Consider the following 18556-nt stretch of genomic DNA (forward strand, 5'->3'; position numbering starts at 1 on the left):
GAGGAAGTACGATTAATAAATATTCAGATAACTAGTTAAAATGCCACCAAAATATAGCAAGAGCATCCCAAACTGCATTACTTGTTAAATTCAATACACACTGACTTTTGCTTTGGACTGTGTGTGTGTCAGGATGGGGGGTGGTGATTATTTTTCCATTTTTGTTTTTGGTTTACTGAGAATAGTTCCATGGAGTACAGAAGGGGAAAGACTTTAAGCAACCACGTTGACCTTGGAAACTGGTTTTGTGCCTTATTTTACATATAATTATAATTAAAGTTAACTAAAGTCTATTCTATCCTCCTACACTATGTTTGCAAGTACCCCCAAAAAAGATGGTAAGCTAGATTTGACAATACTACATGCTTCAAAATTTAGGCTTCGGAATTGAATCTTTTGTTATATGTGAATATATAAAAACACATTTTTAACTCTTAAATGTATTACTACTGTAATAATTAGATAAATTTGGTCTCATTCCATTACATCCAAATTGCCACTTAAATGCTGGTTTTAAAGTAAGAAGAGCAAGGATCTTCCTGGCAACTGTATTAGTCAAAGAAAACCAGCAGTGACTGAAGAAAAAAATGAACTGCTGAGACGAAACTATCACTGTAACTCCCAGCAAATGTCAATGCTATCCTTATCTTCTACCTGTGATTCTGGAAGCTTTCAGAGTTTCTCTTTGGGACTTGCTCCTATAACCAGATCTACACTTTTCCTTCCCTCTCCAGTTAGCCAGTCATGCTCTACATATAAAAACGTGGAACAGTGTTTGCATGAGGAAGGTAGGACAAGCTGGAGGAAGATGGAGCTGAGAAATCTCCAGAAACACTATCATTTCAATAGGTAATTCTTTTTAATAACACAAGCTGTCTATATGCATGTCACAAAATTTCTCCAGCTTTTTTCAATTTTTGCCGAAATATTCTGTTTTTAGAACTCATTTAGAATAAAGGAATAAACAAACAGTGAATGTGTCACATCTAACAGGTCACAAAATAGATGCAAAACTAATGTGCACTGAAAATGAGAAAAAGAATAAAATACACTTAAAAGCTAGACTGAATGGCAAATACAAATAAAGTACAGCAAATAAAGCTGGCAAATACACCAATACCCTAAAGTTTTGGAATGTTTTCTAGTGTTAAAAAAGGCAGCTATCCACATTCATTATTTTAGGGTGGTTTCAGTCATCTCTGGTTGTTACATGGTGATTTGTTGTTCCTATGTTTGTTGGCTGTGGATTTACTGCCCAGACTCACAATCCTCCACAACTACGGTCCACTGGAATTGGAACTCTTCTGTCGAGGTTCTCTTCTGCAGTTTTCATTAGTATAGCAAGCCGGCTTCCAGATACCCTTCCTTTTTGAATAGCACTCATCAGCTTAAAGAGAAAATATGCAACAGATTCAGAATGCAGGCCAGCTTACTCTCTTCTTCATGGCATTATAATCGTTAGCATTGCAGCAGACAGAGGTAATTAAGTGCTCCATCAAAATCCTTAACAAGTACTACAGCTCAGATAAGAAAAGTCTAATTTTTAAACATTTCCAAAAGAGGGGAAGAAGCAGGTATTTCACCACTGCTGCAAAAACTACATCCATCTAGTAAATCAGCCTGCCTCTAAAAGCAAATCTTAATGCATCTTTTTGTCTTTTAATGTGCTTAAGGCACTTTTATTATTATTATTTTTTTTTAGCAACTTCAAATATTGGATCTTTAATTCCATTTAAAATCTTAAAAAGGAATCTCAGGGATTGAACAAAGACAAACCATGACCTATATTTATCTACCCTTTTTTTAATGTTACTGTACTTGACAACTTCAAGTCCCCTAAATCCAAATTCCTTAAAGACTTTTTAACGTAATTTACATTTAATTCCTTGAAAATGGACCCAGAGATCTACCTTAAGAATTAAAAGCACTCCACAGCCCAGATTTTAGCTAATTCATTTTTATCCAATGGATAAAATCAGAATTAGTCTTGAAATTACATGCAGGCAGCGGGCAAAGGCCTTTAATCTGGAAGGCACTTTGCAATTATGAGCATAGGGATTTTTTTCCTTTTCAAGTTTGATGTGGTTTCAACTATTTGCTTTTCTTGATCTTACTTCCCTAATCTTTTTTATTTATTTTAAAAAGATTTAGCTATTCGTCATATGTATATACACACATGCACACATATATATACACACACATTATATATATATGATGTATCTATGTATGTATGTAAATTCTCAAAATAATTTTAGGTTTATAGCTTTTAGCCTATAGATACACGTTGCTTAAAAAGAGCTCTGAATAAGAGTCAGAGACATCTGCTAACGGGCTGGATCAGAATTTCATGACCTTATTAAAAGCTGTTTCACAAGCTATTGCTTATTAGAGATGGACTCCTACATGCAAAAGTGTCATTAAAACCCAGACTTAGAAATAAAGTCATATAACCACGAGATATCTATAGTGATCCTTCTGTGAAGATTATTAAAAATCGTATCTATATTCAAAAAATATATTTAATGGGATAAACATGGGCTCTTAGTCTGCAGAAGAGCAAAATGTTAAAAAAAAAAAAAAAACTCAAAAAAACCCTCCAAATATACTTTACATCTGAGGAATGGTGTAACATAAGGAATGCTGACATCTAAAGACAGAACAATTTATTGTTTATTGCTTTGTCTCTGATTCCAGGAAGACCTGCGAAGTTTATCAGAGCTAACACAACTGACAAAGCTAGAGGTTTTCTAAGCCATACACAGTATATGATGTGCCAACTTCTAAAAACTCAAAGTTTTCTTTAAACACTACATGTATCTAGAAACCATATTACAAGAAAAAAATAACATTTGGGTGTGAATATATTTCATGAGGAATATGGTCAGCATTTTAAAGTTGAAAATTATACTGTGTATTTGTTCTTAGTAGAAGCAAGAATAGTCCCTTTCATTTGGAATTGGACAAAAAATATTCAATTATTTTTTAAAAAAAAAGTATACAAGAAAACCTGCAGATAGTTTAAATTATCTCCTGCTTTTAACTCAACCGCATTCAAGGAAATTACTTAAAACCTAAACCACATAGCATATTCATAAAATCAGATTCTTATTGTTTCTAAAGCGCCATGTCTTTCAACCCTAAATTCTGCTGTTTATTTACAACACATATGAAATGAAGCACAGGCCATTTCTTTGAAGAAAAGTTTTCTAACATTGTGAGGGCAACAATAAAATATTCTCCGGAAAAACTACACAAAAAATGCATTAAATGGTGCTTTAATTCCCAAGCATAAATTTTAAATTCAATTTAAAATGTGTATTTAGTTAAACAGTAAGCTAAAGAACCAAACATTCTTTTTTGTAATGCTGGACACAACCTTTGAAAATTTTCTGCATTTAGATTCAACAATGCTCTTATCTGCAGCTCATCTCCAGAGAGACAATTACCATTTCCTTTGCCTTGATCTTGTTTGTTTAACTTGACACAGTGAAGAAAGGGCTGACATTGACCAAAATCCCCAGCATTAATTTATTTCATGTTCAGCATTCATCATTGCCATGGTGCAAGCAAGACCTGGCATTCATTTGAAATACCTGCCCAAGAAGCACTACAGAAAAAAACCTAGCTGCTTGGAAACCCAATACATTCTTCATATGATCAGAGTCATATGGACAGCTAGAAATAATGCATGGGTTTGTTGAAATTTCTTTTAAGAAACAATATGTAGCATCCAGTTTGAAGTTAAAGTAACAAAATTTATTTCCTGCATGACTACAAAGATGAAACAACAGAGCCTTGAATAAATTAACAATTGGAAATGGAAATATTTAAATTATATGGTCTCGACCCCAAAGTACAAGTTTCCTTCCTTATGTTTTTCTAGTTCTTTATAATGCCAGAATCTAATCACTAACTTCTCAAATGAATATGATTCATTAGTGAATGGAACCATACTTTTTAAAAATTTTCTACATAAAAGACTAGAAATCTTGTGTTGCCTCTTATGAAGTAGAGGAAAAGAAAAAGTAAGTAAAAGAAAAGTAAGTAAAAGAAAAAGGTCCAGCGGTGATACGCCACGGCGTATGTCTTTAAAAAGCATGCTTCATATTCAACCCTTTATGATAAATAACTTGGATTTAATCTAAATTGCCCAACATAACGGAATGTTTCTTATACAATAAAAGGAAAAGAACATGCACCACAGTACAGCCTTACACTTGAGGGCAGACATATCAACCTCTGCTGGCTTCGAGCTTTCTTCTTCAGAATAATCTGACAATTGTGTGGACTTAAATATCCATTCTTGAACAGGCATTTACGATCATGACAAACAAAAGATAAAAGCAAATATCCTTGTTTCTTTCACCACAACTTACCTGCAAAAATTCATTGAGTTCAACCTGTCCATTTTTATTCAAATCGACTTCATTTAGAATTTCATGGAGTGTATTTTCATCCATTTGGACATTGATACTCTAAGTAAAAGAAAAGCACAGAATGATAGTTTGATTAAAAATTATGCATATTCTTTGGCTGGGCAAGGTGGCTCACGCCTGTAATCCCAGCACTTTGGGAGGCCAAGGCGGACAGCTCAGTTGAGGTCAGGAGTTCGAGACCAGCCTGGCCAACATGGTGAAACCCCATCTCTGCAAAAAGTATTTTAAAAATTAGCCAGGCATGGTGGCACGCACTTGTAGTCCCAGCTACTCTGGAGGCTGAGGCAGGAGAACCCCTTGAACCCAGGAAGAGGAAGTTACAGTGAGCTGAGATCGTGCAACACTGCACTCTAGCCTGGGCAACAGAGTGAGACTCTGTCTCAAAACCTGGGCAACAGAGTGAGACTCTGTCTCAAAACAAAAAGAAAAAAAATTATGCATATGCTTTTACTAACATTACTAATCTTTTAAAAATTATAATAAAAATATTACTTGTAGAAAACACTAGATGAGAAAAACATCTAATATCTTTACATTCTTCTAGTATCAGAGGCTGACATAGAACCAAAGAAAATTACCTCTAATACACGCTGAACATCAACAATGGTAATAAAGCCTTTCTTGTCTGCATCAAACTTATGAAATCTCTTCTTATACCTGGAACACAAGATTAAATAATGGAAAAATATACTTACATAGGCCAAAAAAAAAGAGAGAAAAAGATAGACACTTATTGTAAGTACCTGTCAATGTCTGAAGGCAGTAGGCTAATTTCAGAGCGATCCGTTAACTGTTCTGATCGAGATTTATAGCCCATTTCATAATACAGAAACTTCTTGGCTGTTTCAAGTTGTTCCTAAAACAGAGATACACACAAAGTTCAAAGATACGTGGAAAGCATTACTGATTTTTCTTCCTTTACTGTTGATCTTCATAAAATGAAGTTGATCCTCACTTATCTAACCAGCACAATTTTTTTATTTCTTCCAGTTTCATTGAAGTATAATTTATATTGAATAAAATGTACCTGCTACCATGATTAAGATCTACAGCATCTCCATTACTCTAAAACTTTCCTCATGTCCATTTGCAGCTGATCCATTCCCATGATCTTTCGACACAGACAAACACTGACTGCCTTCTTGTCACCAGAGTTTGCCTTTTCTGGAATTTCTTATAAAAGGTTTCATATAGTATGTAGTCTTCTGTTTGACTGCTTTCACATAGGATAGTAATTCTGAGATTCATTCATGTTGCTGCATGTTTTAATATTTTGTTTTTTTACTGCTGAGTATTCTTACACAGAAATTAACCAGCAAAATCTACAGGATCAAATTCTTGTAGTTCAGTGACAAAGAAAGTAATTAAAGGTGAAGATATCTTGGATTTGAACAACTTGGATTTGGACAAACCCAAGATAACTTGGAATTGTCACTATAATGTGACATGAAGTACGAAGGTATATCTCATGAGATTAGCTGGGCTGAGATTTTGCCACTGAGATTCTGATACTTAGGTGAAGTTACAGAGTCATGAGAAGAAATGAGCTATCCTCAAGTTATTCTTCCTGTTTTCAATGTCCCCAGTGTCAATTAATACTAACTGCTGCTGCAAATATTGTCTTTCTTAGTTTTCATCACGTCACTCTCCCATCTAAAAACTTCCGAAATGACTTCATTGTAGCGTATATTGTTCACAAATCTCTTTCCTCATATATATGTTATGTTACGCACACACACACACATTCTCCGCCACATATACACTTCTTAACTGTATTGATGTGAGCTGGCCATGTGACTTATTTGGCCAGTGGAACATGAATAGGTATGATATATGCTACTTTTGAGTAAAAGCTTTCATGGTAACTTTATAGGTTTGCTTAGCCTCTTACTCCTGTGCCATAAGAAGGGCACATCTCAGATGAGATCTGAAGCCAATCTAGAATGCGGAGAAGAGCCACAGCAGCTAACATGCAGCCTTCATGTAATGTGAGGGAAGAAGAAATGCTTGCTGCGATGAACCACTCAGAGTTTGAAATTGACTGTTACTGAGTATAACCTAGAACAAGTCTTAAATTCCCCAACTTCCTATCAAAGGATCTTGTGAACTCAATGGTTCCCAAATTCTGGTCTGAAGAACAGTGCCAGTGTGAAGTTAAATGAAGAAAATGAAACAATGATACATACACTTGCATGAAATGTGTTTATACGTGTTTGGTTATGTTGGTGATAAGACCCCTTATTGATTTTTCTTGAGGAAACAAACTTTTTTTCTGGGATAGTGTCTTGCTCAGTCGCCCAGACTGGAGTATAGGAGCACAATCATGGCTCACTGCAGCCTCTACCTTGCAGGCTCAATCCTCCCACTTCAGCCTCCCAAGTGGCTGGGATTACAGGCACATGCCACCATGCCTGGCTGATTTTTTATTATTATTATTATTATTTGTAGAGATGGAGTCTCCCTATGTTGCCTAAGCTGGTCTTGAACTACTGGGCTCAAGTGATTCTCCTGCCTCAGCTTCCCAAAGTGCTGGGATTACAGACATGAAGCACTGTGCCCAGCCATCAGTTGTTTTTTCTGACATGATTCCTTTCCTGCTTTCCTTTGTCTTAGGAAATAAATACTAGAAATATTCTTCCTTCATGTTCTTAAATAACAAAATAAAAAATTATCAATGTGAAATAATTCTCTCAGCTTAAAAAAATAAATTTAAAATGTGTGTGTTTGTGTGTGTGTGTGTGTACATGCGTATCTCATACACAAAACTTGTCTGTGAAGTCTCCATCGCCAAGGGCATTTTTTGCTGGCAGATTTTTCACAAGAAAATCCACCAGTTTTCATAAATAAAATTATTTTGCTGTTCCACTGCTTTTACCCAGCATTTTCTACACAACGTGTTCAAAATCCATCTCCTTGGAAATGCCACCTCTGATGCTTCCCTGCAAAAACAATTTCTTTCTCAATGTATGGCCCTTCATTGTGTATGTAATTTATCTATACTCCATCAAGCAAGGAATTATGGAATTTCAAAGCGGGAAGATATTTTTTCATAAACGGTACTCAATGTACTTCCCTTACCCCACATTTCCTTTATAACATTCCAAAAATGGAAGAACAAAGCCTTTGTCTAAACAACTCTAGCACTGGGGAGGTAACTTAATACTGCTGAAAGTTGCTTCCAATTATTAGAAGGTTTTACAGTGAGATTAAATCCACCTCCTTGAAATTCTTCCAGTTTTGGGGGGATTAACAAATCTTTCCCACAGTAGAATAAACCTAATGTGTTTTTTTTTTCTGTATCACAGTTTAATAAGTATTTAAAGATAGTATCATGTGCTTTCCTCCTTAAGAGTTTTCTTTTAGTCTAGAACTACTATATAAAACATTATTTCAAATCCCTAGACCATGTTGTGTAATTTCTTCCAGACCACAACCGGTTTGTCATATAATACAATTATCAGAACAAAATACAACACTGCAACAGAGATCTGGCAAGTACCTAGAAGGGAGTAACTATCAGCGTCATCAATCTAGATATATGATTTCTATTAATGCAACTTAAGATTGCAATTGGATTTGGGGGCAGCCATGGTCCACTGTTAACGGCTATGCATTCACAGTTAACTAAAACCATATTTCTTTTTCACATGTGCTATTGTTAAGCCTTGTCAAATCTATCTTGAATGGATGGAGTTGTTTTCCTACCTAATGTAAGGTTTGCCATTTATCTCTATTAAATTATATCTAATGAAATTTCATCCATTGTTTCAATCCATCATCAAACATTCACTCTCCCTCTGGTATCTTGCTATTGGTACATCAAAGATGCATGCCATCAACACTGTAATTTAACCATTTGAATCAAGGTAGACTAGGTCAAGATCTAGGACAAGGTGCTTATGACTTACTACCAGAGACCTCTTCTGAGGCCAACACTGTCATTTAACTGGTTATAAATCTACCAATTTTACAGATATCATATGGGGCTTTCTAAAATGCTTTATAGAATCAAAATTCCCTAATCTAGCCATCTGCTTGCTCTATCTAAAAAGGAAATGAGGACCGTGTGTGATGGCTCATGCCTATGATCCCAGCACTTTGGGAGGCTGAAGCAGGTGGATCACATGAGCCCAGGAGTTTGAGACCAGCCTGGACAGCATGGCAAAACCATGTATCTACAAAAAATATTTTTAAAGTTAGTTGGGCATGGTGGTGCATGACTGTAGCCCCAGGTACTTGGGAAGCTGAGGTGGGAGAATCACCTGAGCCTGGGAGTTTGAGGCTGTACTGAGCCATGATCACATCGCTGCACTCCAGCCTGGGCAACATAGCAAGACCTTGTCTCAAAAAAAAAAAAAAGGAGATATCTGAAATGATTTTGCCATTTTGCCTAAGTGATTCCTTACTAGCTTCTGTGATCACTATTTCTTGATAAATGCTGATTAAAAAAAAAACTTAAAATGTCACAATCTAGAAAACCACGCAAGATCAATGCCAAGGCCATTAGTTTCTAGGTTGCAAATTATATTTTTCTTTCCTCTCATTTTTGAAATTTGGTATTACATTTGCCCATTCTGTCTTCTGGTTCCATTCCTGTTTCCTACAGTATTTTAAAGTTGAACAGTAAGCTGATCCCAAGCAAGAGAATCTTAACTGCAAATTCTCTGAGTACTCTAAGGTATAATTTTTCTGGACTGGCATAAAACTCATTCAGAGTAGCCTCCTATTTCAATATCTATTTGTTCTTACCAATATTTATATTTTGCTCTTTTCACACATAAAAATGGGGAGAGAAAAGGAAAAAGATATTGATAGTAAATTATAAATTGAATAGTTCTCCTTACTCTCCAGTATTGAAGAATATGATGCCTGTCACCTTAAGCAATGATCTAGATTAGGTCTTACTTGCTTTTGTTTTTTTCTTCAATTTTTAAACATTACATTTGGTGCCCTGAGTATTTTTTCCCCAACACTCAAACAACACCTGACACTAGTCATATACATCCACATTATTCCTGATATCACTCCTTCCATTTTTGAGCACTTGGCTTCTATCTGTTTTACATTTGGTATTTATCAGCTTGCTTTAATCAGTCACTCAAAGTCTTCACATGCCTCCCCTTTTTCCTCCTCATTGGAATCAATTTTGAAAAAAAACTGTATTTTTGTGAGACTCTCAGTCTACTTAAATGTCTTCTCTTTATAGTCTCTGAATGAAAAATGAATCTTTTGTCTGAACATGATAAAATCCATTTTGTCGAATCATATAGGGCAGCATTTCCCAAAATATGTTCTAAGTACTAGCCCCCTTCCTACCCAGTTCTACCAAAAAGTGAGAGTTGGGTCTGTCTCCAAATAAGTTCCTTTTTGGAAACTGAAAACATACATAACCATTTTAAAGGTTCTAATTGCAATTGCACTAAAGGAAGTGCTTTTATTTGTTTAACTCAGAATTTCTCACACTCTTTTGACCATTTAGTCATCTTTTCACATATATTAATTTGTACCCTGCATAACACCATTTGGCAATTTTTTTTCTCTAAATGTTCCTGCCAACTATTCTAACAATCCCCAACTCCCCAAGACATTGCCTTCTTCCTTAATCAGTTCTTCCAAGTTGGTTGGATTTTGGTCTTGAGTAACAGTTTCTCGAAATATTTCTCCAAATTTTGGAAAATATGCATAAATGTCAGAGCTGTACATGTGTTATAACAACCCAATTAGATTTTAAGATCTTAAAACTATGAGCTATTTAGTATTCTCCTAAAATATTTGGGGCAATGTTCAGTATACAAGCCACTCATTAAGTATTGACTGGTAAAAACAAGCACAATTCATCTACAGAGAGTTATTTATCACCTTGTTCCTCTTTCACTTTTGCAGGTTAAATAATCCCAATGCTTTTAACCTTTTCTCAGAAGTCCAACTTTCTAACCTTTTAATTCTTTTCCCCCCCCTCCTTGTTCTCTCTGGACTGTCCATAGCTCTCATTAATACTCCTACATCTCAGATACTGAGTAATAGCTTTAGATCTTTATTTATGTTACTTTGTTAAGGGGGATGGGAGAGTATTTCTGAGCACATAAATCTGTTCATAAAATATGAACTGAAGTTAAATGTAGCTTCCTTGGTAGGGCCAAACACAACCAGTTTACAGAATTTTCTTCCTCCTTCCTACCTCCTACAGCCTGAATTCCTAGCATAAAATATGTTCCTGCATATTCAAATCATTCCAACCATAATTTTTGGAAGAACACATCATCCCCAATCCTTCTATATGGTAAAAGGACTGACAGAAGCACAGGAGTAAGTTTCATTCCTGTGCTGCCTCTGTACAAAGCTTTAGCTAATCAAACTAAAGCTCAAGACTCCAATAGCTATAAACCAGTACAGCTAATGCAGACGCAGCAAGACAGGATGGAGAAAGCTTATGATCTAGGATCAGAATACCTGGTTTCAATCTCTGCTCTACAATTGACTGTTGGTATAAACTCTGAAAAGAGTCTTACTCTGTGAACCTGTTTTCTCAGCTATAAAATCGGGGTTAATTTTATCCCTGTCAGAGACATGATCAGGATTAAGAAACTCCTAAAATCAAATCCTTTTCTCCCACATTTCCCAGGTGACTCTGATATGTAACCATCTTTGGAAATCTATACCAGAATGAGAATACTTTAAAAACAGACCATGTGACCAATGCTTTCCTTGCACTGTCAGCATGTATCATGGATACCCAATAATGTTCATTCACTCATGCCATGGGAGAACACAGCAATACAATGTCAGTCTATAAACTAGGACACAGGCCCCCACCAGATCCCAAATCTGCTGATGCCTTGATCTTGGACTTCCCAGCCTCTAGAACCATGAGAAATAAATGTTTGTTGTTTAAGCCACCCAGTCTATGGTATTTCTGTTATAGCAGCCCAAATGAACTAAGATATACTTTCTTACCGAAACTCCCTCTTGCATCTTCTTACACCTCATCTAGCCTCATTAGCTATTATTTTCCCTTTTTCCTGGATTCTTCCTTATATCCTATGCTTCTAAACTTTGGTATTCTCCAGTGCTTGGCCTTTGGACTGTTTTCGTTATTTGACTACATTAACTCCCTATATAATCTCACCCAGTCTGATGGCTTAAATATCAACTCAAATTTATATCTCTAGCCCAAGCCTTCCCTTTGAATTTCACACTGACATATCCAATGATCAGGATTTGTATTAATAAACTGAACTCTGAAGTTGTTAAAGAGGGGACACCAGTTTAGGGGAGGGAAGCTATTGCGGTAATCCATGTAACAGACACCGGTAACCTGAATCAGGGTGATGGCAGTTGGATGTGTTGTGTTAAGAAATGGTTGAATTCACTTCAACACAAGTGTTTGTTAAAAAAATTTAAAAATAAAATAATTTTTTAAATGAAAGGGTTGAATTCAAACTGTTATTTAAACAAATATGGTATGATTTGCTGATGGATTTAGGTAGGGTGTAAGAGAATGCATAAAGTATGATACTATTGTTTAGGCTTGAGTAACTGAAGGATAGCTATTTATGACATGGAAGAGTCTACAGGAGTAGTAGTTTTGGGGAGGTAAGAGGAGATCCAAGAGAGGTGGTGTTCCAGAAAGCAAAATATTGTTCAAGAAGGAGGGGGGAATCAATTGTGCCAAATGCTGCTAATTGGCCAAGTAAAACAAGGACTGAAAGTTAACAAAATTTATTGAGTAACATGGAGGTTATTGGTGAGATTGGCCACAGCTAATGTAGCAAAGTGGTGGCAAAAGTGCCTAAATGAAATGGATTCAAGAGATCCTGAGGGAAAGGAACAGAGCCCAATGAATATAGGAAGTATTTTATGAATATATAAAAATGATTCATTACCCTCTGCATATCAAAATAGTTGGGTTAATTAAAAAAACATACAGATCTACTTAGCCTAACCCTGTGTGTATGTTTGTGTCCGTGTATATGTATGTGTTGTGCATGTGTGTGTGTGTGTGTGTGTATGCATCTGAGCATCACTGGCTTTTAAAATTTGGAATATAAATATAAAATCTCAATTGACACAAATGATACGCATTTAGTGCTCAGGCAGGAAAACCACACTTCTTAGGAAAGGCACATTAGCAGGAGTGTGCCTCTCACTGATTATGTTCCAAGAGTGTTTTCAATGAAAACTAGAAAAGGTTCCATACTACAATCATTATTATCTTTCTTTTTCAGGAATTATGACCACAAATTTATGAGCATTTTCTACAAAAGATTTTCCATAAACAACTAAATTTTGGTACAAGAGTATCTTTCCATTTTCCTAAGGCCTAACAATATTAAACACTACACACAGAAAAACTGGTAAGAAATCTAAGGTTATCATCAAAAACTATGCTAGCTTCTACTAACAAATTAAGCCATTCCACGTTTATAATAGGAATTGTGGTTTTAAAGACTTCTATATAATACCTGCTTCTTATGATCATCCCAATTCAGTTCCCTGCCCATCAGTTCAACAATCCTGGGTAGGGCTTCCTCTGCTGCCTGGACATTTAGAAAGGCCAGGCGAGTACGACGTGAAATCATATCCACAGCAGTGCAGGCATACTCTTTAATCCCATATTTCACCTGAGTTTGAATTAAAGAAAAATTATTAGTTGACACCCTTCTTTAGAAAATGAGAAATGATGTTTCACTAAGAAAATAATAAATGTGTGCTTCAGAAAGGTAACATTTTTCTTTATACTCTCTGGTCCTCCAGCAGGCATGAGACAAACAGTGGCACTACACAAGTTTTCCATCTGCCTGCCAAAGGAGGTTTGGAAAATGGCAAAAATTGGACAAGAGCTGATGCCTTTTTCCTGAATAGAACCTGGCATAAACATGCAAATTGCATCCCTTCTCATTAACCATCCACAGTCATCACTTACCTCTCTATGCTTATACATAATGTGGATTTTAATTGACATAGCTGACTAGGAAAAGGACGAGTGTCAAAAAGTTATGATCTCACCTCATCAGTCTGTATAGTTTTTTGTCTTAGAGTAACCAGAATATAGGAACCCTGAATTCAATCAAGAAGTAAATGTTCACTGGACATCGATATTTTAAGGCACAGTGAATTACAAATAAATACAAAGCCTGGTCTCTGATTTCACAAAACTGGAAAGCTTGATGGGAAATAAGACCTAAATCTTTGAGAAACTGTCACAACAAGATATGTAGGTAGGACATGAGTGGTGCAAACTTAAAGAGCTGCAAATGCACAAAAGGGACAACTGTGAATTAACACGTTTAGAGATAGTTTGATGGAGAAAAAAGAAATCTATATTTTATATTGTTATTATTACCACTATCAATGTCGCTTCAGAGTTAAGATTAAAATTTTATAAATAAAAGGATCTGTATTGGAAAGACATAGTAGTCATGGTTTTAGCTGACACATGTGCATTAAAACTCAGCTACATATAATTTTCAAAGATGATGACGAATGAACAGATAAATGGTATCCCATGGCGGACATGAAATTCCTATGTGATCATTCACATACCTCTGCTTCAATATATGGAAATTCTGACACAAGACGTACTCCAACAATAGGCCACCTTTTGCCAGTCACACTTGCCATTTTGGCCACCTCAAAGGCCTTATCACCATAGGTGGCGGCAAGATGCTGTGCCACCTAGAGAAATAAAGCTGCGTTAGGCAGGCACTTTGAATATCAATACCTTCTAGGCACAAAGCAAAAAGCACACATGCTTATCTTGTCAGTTTTCTTACAGCCTGTAACTAATAGCTCTCGGAGAGTATTAGATTTTGATTTTGCGGGAGGAAACCACTTGGGCTTCGAATGCTTAGGCCAGCACTAACTCTCTTACACATGCATCACTGTATCAATGACTGATGAAGCTTCAGCCTCATTTTGCTCCTGATATCACTTCTGAAGAACAGCCTTCTTCGTGCCTGAGACAGAATTTGGGATGTCCTATACACTAGAAACAAACCAAATAAACTCCACGTTTTAATAAAATACATTTCATAAAGTGTACATTGCTTGTTGGGCAAGTAAAGCAAAGTGAGATCATCTTTTTTTCCTTCCACAGTAGACTGGCAGAAATGTATTCAGCAAAAGGAAATGTCAGTCAGGGAGATCTGATTGCTGCCAGTTCTGTTACTGGCAACAGTGAGAGATTAGGTAAAGAGTAAGATGATGTGGCAATGCACACTCACCTCACTTTCAAGTCCATAATCCTGGACAAGCCTAATGTAGAGTGTGGGGCTCCAATCTTTACCCCCTTGAAGGAAAAGCCCAACTGTTCTACTTGGTCCTGCTTTTAAATTATGAGTTTTGATAGCAGCATTTATGGTATCTTCTGCCATAGACCGATAAGTTGTCCACTTTCCACCTACAAAGAAATTGACAGACAATTCATCAGGTTGCCACCACTTATTTTTCTTATAATTAACCATTTATCAACTTATCAATAACGAAATTTTCCTGTTGTTTGTAACAAACATGGGATTGTGTAAAACTTTACTCAGAATAAAAAAAAAAAATGCTTGTTCAATAAAGTTAAAAGAGACTCTGGCAGGACAATTTAAGTCAAATTTGTATCTAAAGCACATCCAAATTACAAGACAGAAAGCCAGGTGTAGTGACTCATGCCTGTAATCCCAACACTTTGGGAGGCTGAGGTGGGAGAATCACCTTAGCCCAGGAGTTCAAGACCCTCCTGGGCATCATGGTGAGATCCTGTCCCTATAACAAAAAAAAAAAAAAAAAAAAGAAAAGAAAATAACAAGGTAGTATCTCATACCTGCTATAGTAATAAGGCCACTCTCACTGATATCAACAACATGATTTCGGGAGATAGACTGGGTATCTTCAGATTTGGGGTCTGTAACAAGAGGACGGATACCACTCCATGCTGCCAGGACGTCCCCTCTTCTCACTGGTAGGAATCAATGCCAAGCATTATGAACATCGCTCAAAAATATTTCGATAAAAATATTAAACAGTCAATAAAAAGAGTTCAGTGACAGGAATACACATATGTGCACTTTAAAAAGGAGAGAAAGCATAAAGATGAGAACTAAGTTGTGGATAGGTGCAAGAAAAACTCATAAAGAATTATTCTGTTACAAAGATAATTTCCATGAAAAAGTAAAGAACTTTGGAAACCACTGACATTGATACCACAGAGGAAGCAAAAAAGGCAAATGTTAGCAACCTTCCAGCTGAAGCAACCTGGAGCAGTTAGAAAAATAAGAAAGAAAAAAAAAAAGCAGAAACAATCAAAACCAATCCTAAAGATGCATGAATTGTTAAATTTCCTTCTAGAATACATCTTCCTGTCTCTTCTCAGGGAAAACAAAGATCCTTATTAAATTAAACAAACCTGTAACAGGATATTATATTTTCTCCCCTCATCAAAACCATCCTCTTCCTGAGTGTTTACAGCAGGCCTACCACTGTGCAAAGCACTTGACATAGACATCTCATTTAATCTCACAAAGCCCAATAGCAATGGTTATTATTATTCTCACCATACAGATCAGAAAACAGATGAACGCAAACATTTAACAAACCAAGTTGGGCAACAAACCTGGCCAAGGCAAATATCTTATATATGGTAAAAAAAAAAAAAAAAAAAAAAGCATCAGAACCTTCTTTCTGAGCTTAAGGTCCATATTCTTACCTCTTAAATTGTACTCTCTCTCAACTTCTGACAACTTCCATACTCTGCCTTTTTTCTTTTCTCATCCCATTATCTTTAGCACTGACATAGAAACAGGTATACTGGCTTCTCCCAGTAGGTACATTATACTTGAGTTATATTGTATGGAAGTTCTTTCAATACTCAAGATGCCATGAAAATATCTTTACTATCTCTGTCAAAATACAATGCCCAACTATATCCAGGCTGATTAAGTTTATTATTAGAATTAGACAGCTGTTGAACAGCACTCATTACTAACCTAAAAATGACTAAAGAGAGACGGTGAGCTATGCTTCTGGTCTTTCAGGTACAACGGCAAGACCCAAGGGCAGAATTTTCAGAATCTGCCCTTCTTCATGTAGACCAGCTTCAGGAATGGCTTAGCTATGGCAGCTGACTATGGGCACGAGACTGAAAGTTGCCTGATGATATAGACTACCGGGAAATGAATGCCTACCTGGTCCCGCTGCATTTATTGTGATAAATCATCTAATCCATCACTGGATAACAGAAACATGAGTATAACTGTGCTTCAACTGGGACTTGGGGTCATGAGTGCCCTCCTTCTTCATCATACTCCCAGCTATTACCCATGTTGATAAAAAATTGACTGTATATAGTCTTGAAAACTTCAAGATAATGGGAAAACTGGATCTCCACATGTGAAAGAATGAAGGTGGACCCTTACCTTATATCATATACAAAAATTAACTCATAATGCATCAAAGACCTAAACATAAGAGCTAAAACTATAAAACTCAGAAGAAAATATATAAGAAGAGCTTTATGACACTAGATTTGTCAATAATTCATGGATGCGACATCAAAAGCACAGGCAACAAAAGAAAACAACAGATAAAACACACTTCATCAATATTAAAAAGAGACTATTAACAGAATGAATAGGTACCTCATAGAGAAAACATCTGCAAATCATATACTGATAAGAATATATCATATAGGCAGAACATATGAGAAATCCCTAAAATGCAACAACAAAAAGCAAACAACTTGAATTAAAAAACGAAAAAGGTACTTTAATAAATATTTCTCCAAAAAAGATATACAAATATCCAATGAGCACATTAAAAGATACTAAACATCACTAATGATTCGGGAAATGCAAATGAAAACCACAATGAGATACCACTTCACACCCATTAAAATGGATATTATCGAACAAAAACAAAACAAAACAGAAAATAACAAATACTGGTGAAGACGTGGAGAAACTGAACCCTTTGTACACTGCTGATTAGAAGGTAAAATGCTGCAGCTACTATCAAAAATGTATGGCAATTCCTCAAAAATTAAACATTTAGAATTACCATAAGATCTAGCAATTACACTTCTGGGTATGTACTCCACAGAAATGGAGCAGAGAAAAGTTTCACAACCTTGTTCATATCATTATTAACAATAGCCAAAAGGTGGAAGCAAACCAAGTGTCCATCAACAGATGAATAAACAAAATGTAACATACACTTACAACGAACTATTATCTAGCCTTAAAAAGGAAGAAAATTCTGACACATGCAACATGGATGAACCTTGAAGACACTATGCTAAATGAATAATCCAGTCACAAAAGGAAAAATATTGTACAATTACACTTATATGAGTTACTTGGCGTACTCAAACTCATAGAAGCAGGAAGTTGAATGGTAGTTGCCAAGCGGTTGGGAGAGGGGGAATAAGAGTTAGTATTGAATGATTACTGAATTTCAGTTGAGGAAGACAAAAATGTTCTGGAGATGGAAGGTGGTGATGGTTGCATGACAATGTGAATGTACGTAATGCCACAGAACTGTATACTTAAAAATGGTTAAAATGGTAAACTTTATGTTCTGCATATTTAACCAAAATCTAAAAATCAAGATAAAAGGATAAATTGATATAATTCAAGTCTCAAATTATGAAAGGGTTAAGGAAATATTTTACATAGAATACAGAAGTATCAGGACCTTTATTAGCCCATACCATGTCCATGTTTTAGTTCAAATCCATAAATCCCATGCGGGGATCACAGTTTCGTGAGCAGAGGGCAGGGCTGGATTTTGGTTCCTACTCAACCCTTGGTCATGTGTCTTTGTACAGTAAACATCCTGTATATTTATACACAACACCACCTGAAAAGTAGTTAGGTATATATCTAGTAGACTTTTTGTGTAAAAAGTCACAAAGACTCCTTGAAATGACTGGAATAGTTCTTACTGAAAACAACAACAACAACAACCACAACAACAACAAAAATGCCTTACCAAGTATAAGAAAAAGACCCTAACAAGAAGCTATGTTGGATGACAGATAATTTCTCCATCTTGATCTAAAATGAGTAATATGTTTCTGCTAAAAATAAATTCAACTCAAGTTAATCTGGCATATTTTACTATATATTCTTAAAGAC

At 35.8% G+C, this 18556-nt stretch overlaps 1 protein-coding gene across 2 annotated transcripts in view; it reads right to left on the reverse strand.

The window, feature by feature from the left end:
• Positions 1–914: 914 nt before the first annotated feature.
• The window catches only part of GPD2 (glycerol-3-phosphate dehydrogenase 2 (mitochondrial)), a 153080-nt gene continuing 135438 nt past the window's right edge, over positions 915–18556 (reverse strand). For both annotated transcript variants that reach the window (XM_011991921.1, XM_011991913.1), the window contains exons 10-17: positions 15247–15381; positions 14660–14835; positions 13980–14111; positions 12899–13057; positions 5180–5292; positions 5015–5093; positions 4377–4475; positions 915–1387 (exon numbers count right to left, since the gene is read on the reverse strand). In XM_011991921.1, coding sequence (XP_011847311.1) covers positions 1262–1387; positions 4377–4475; positions 5015–5093; positions 5180–5292; positions 12899–13057; positions 13980–14111; positions 14660–14835; positions 15247–15381 — 1019 coding nt within the window. In that variant the 3' untranslated portion in view covers positions 915–1261. The remainder of the gene's footprint in view (positions 1388–4376; positions 4476–5014; positions 5094–5179; positions 5293–12898; positions 13058–13979; positions 14112–14659; positions 14836–15246; positions 15382–18556) is intronic.

This window comes from Mandrillus leucophaeus, unplaced genomic scaffold (genome assembly GCF_000951045.1).
Source record: "Mandrillus leucophaeus isolate KB7577 unplaced genomic scaffold, Mleu.le_1.0 Scaffold110, whole genome shotgun sequence".
Taxonomy (NCBI): Eukaryota; Metazoa; Chordata; class Mammalia; order Primates; family Cercopithecidae; genus Mandrillus; species Mandrillus leucophaeus.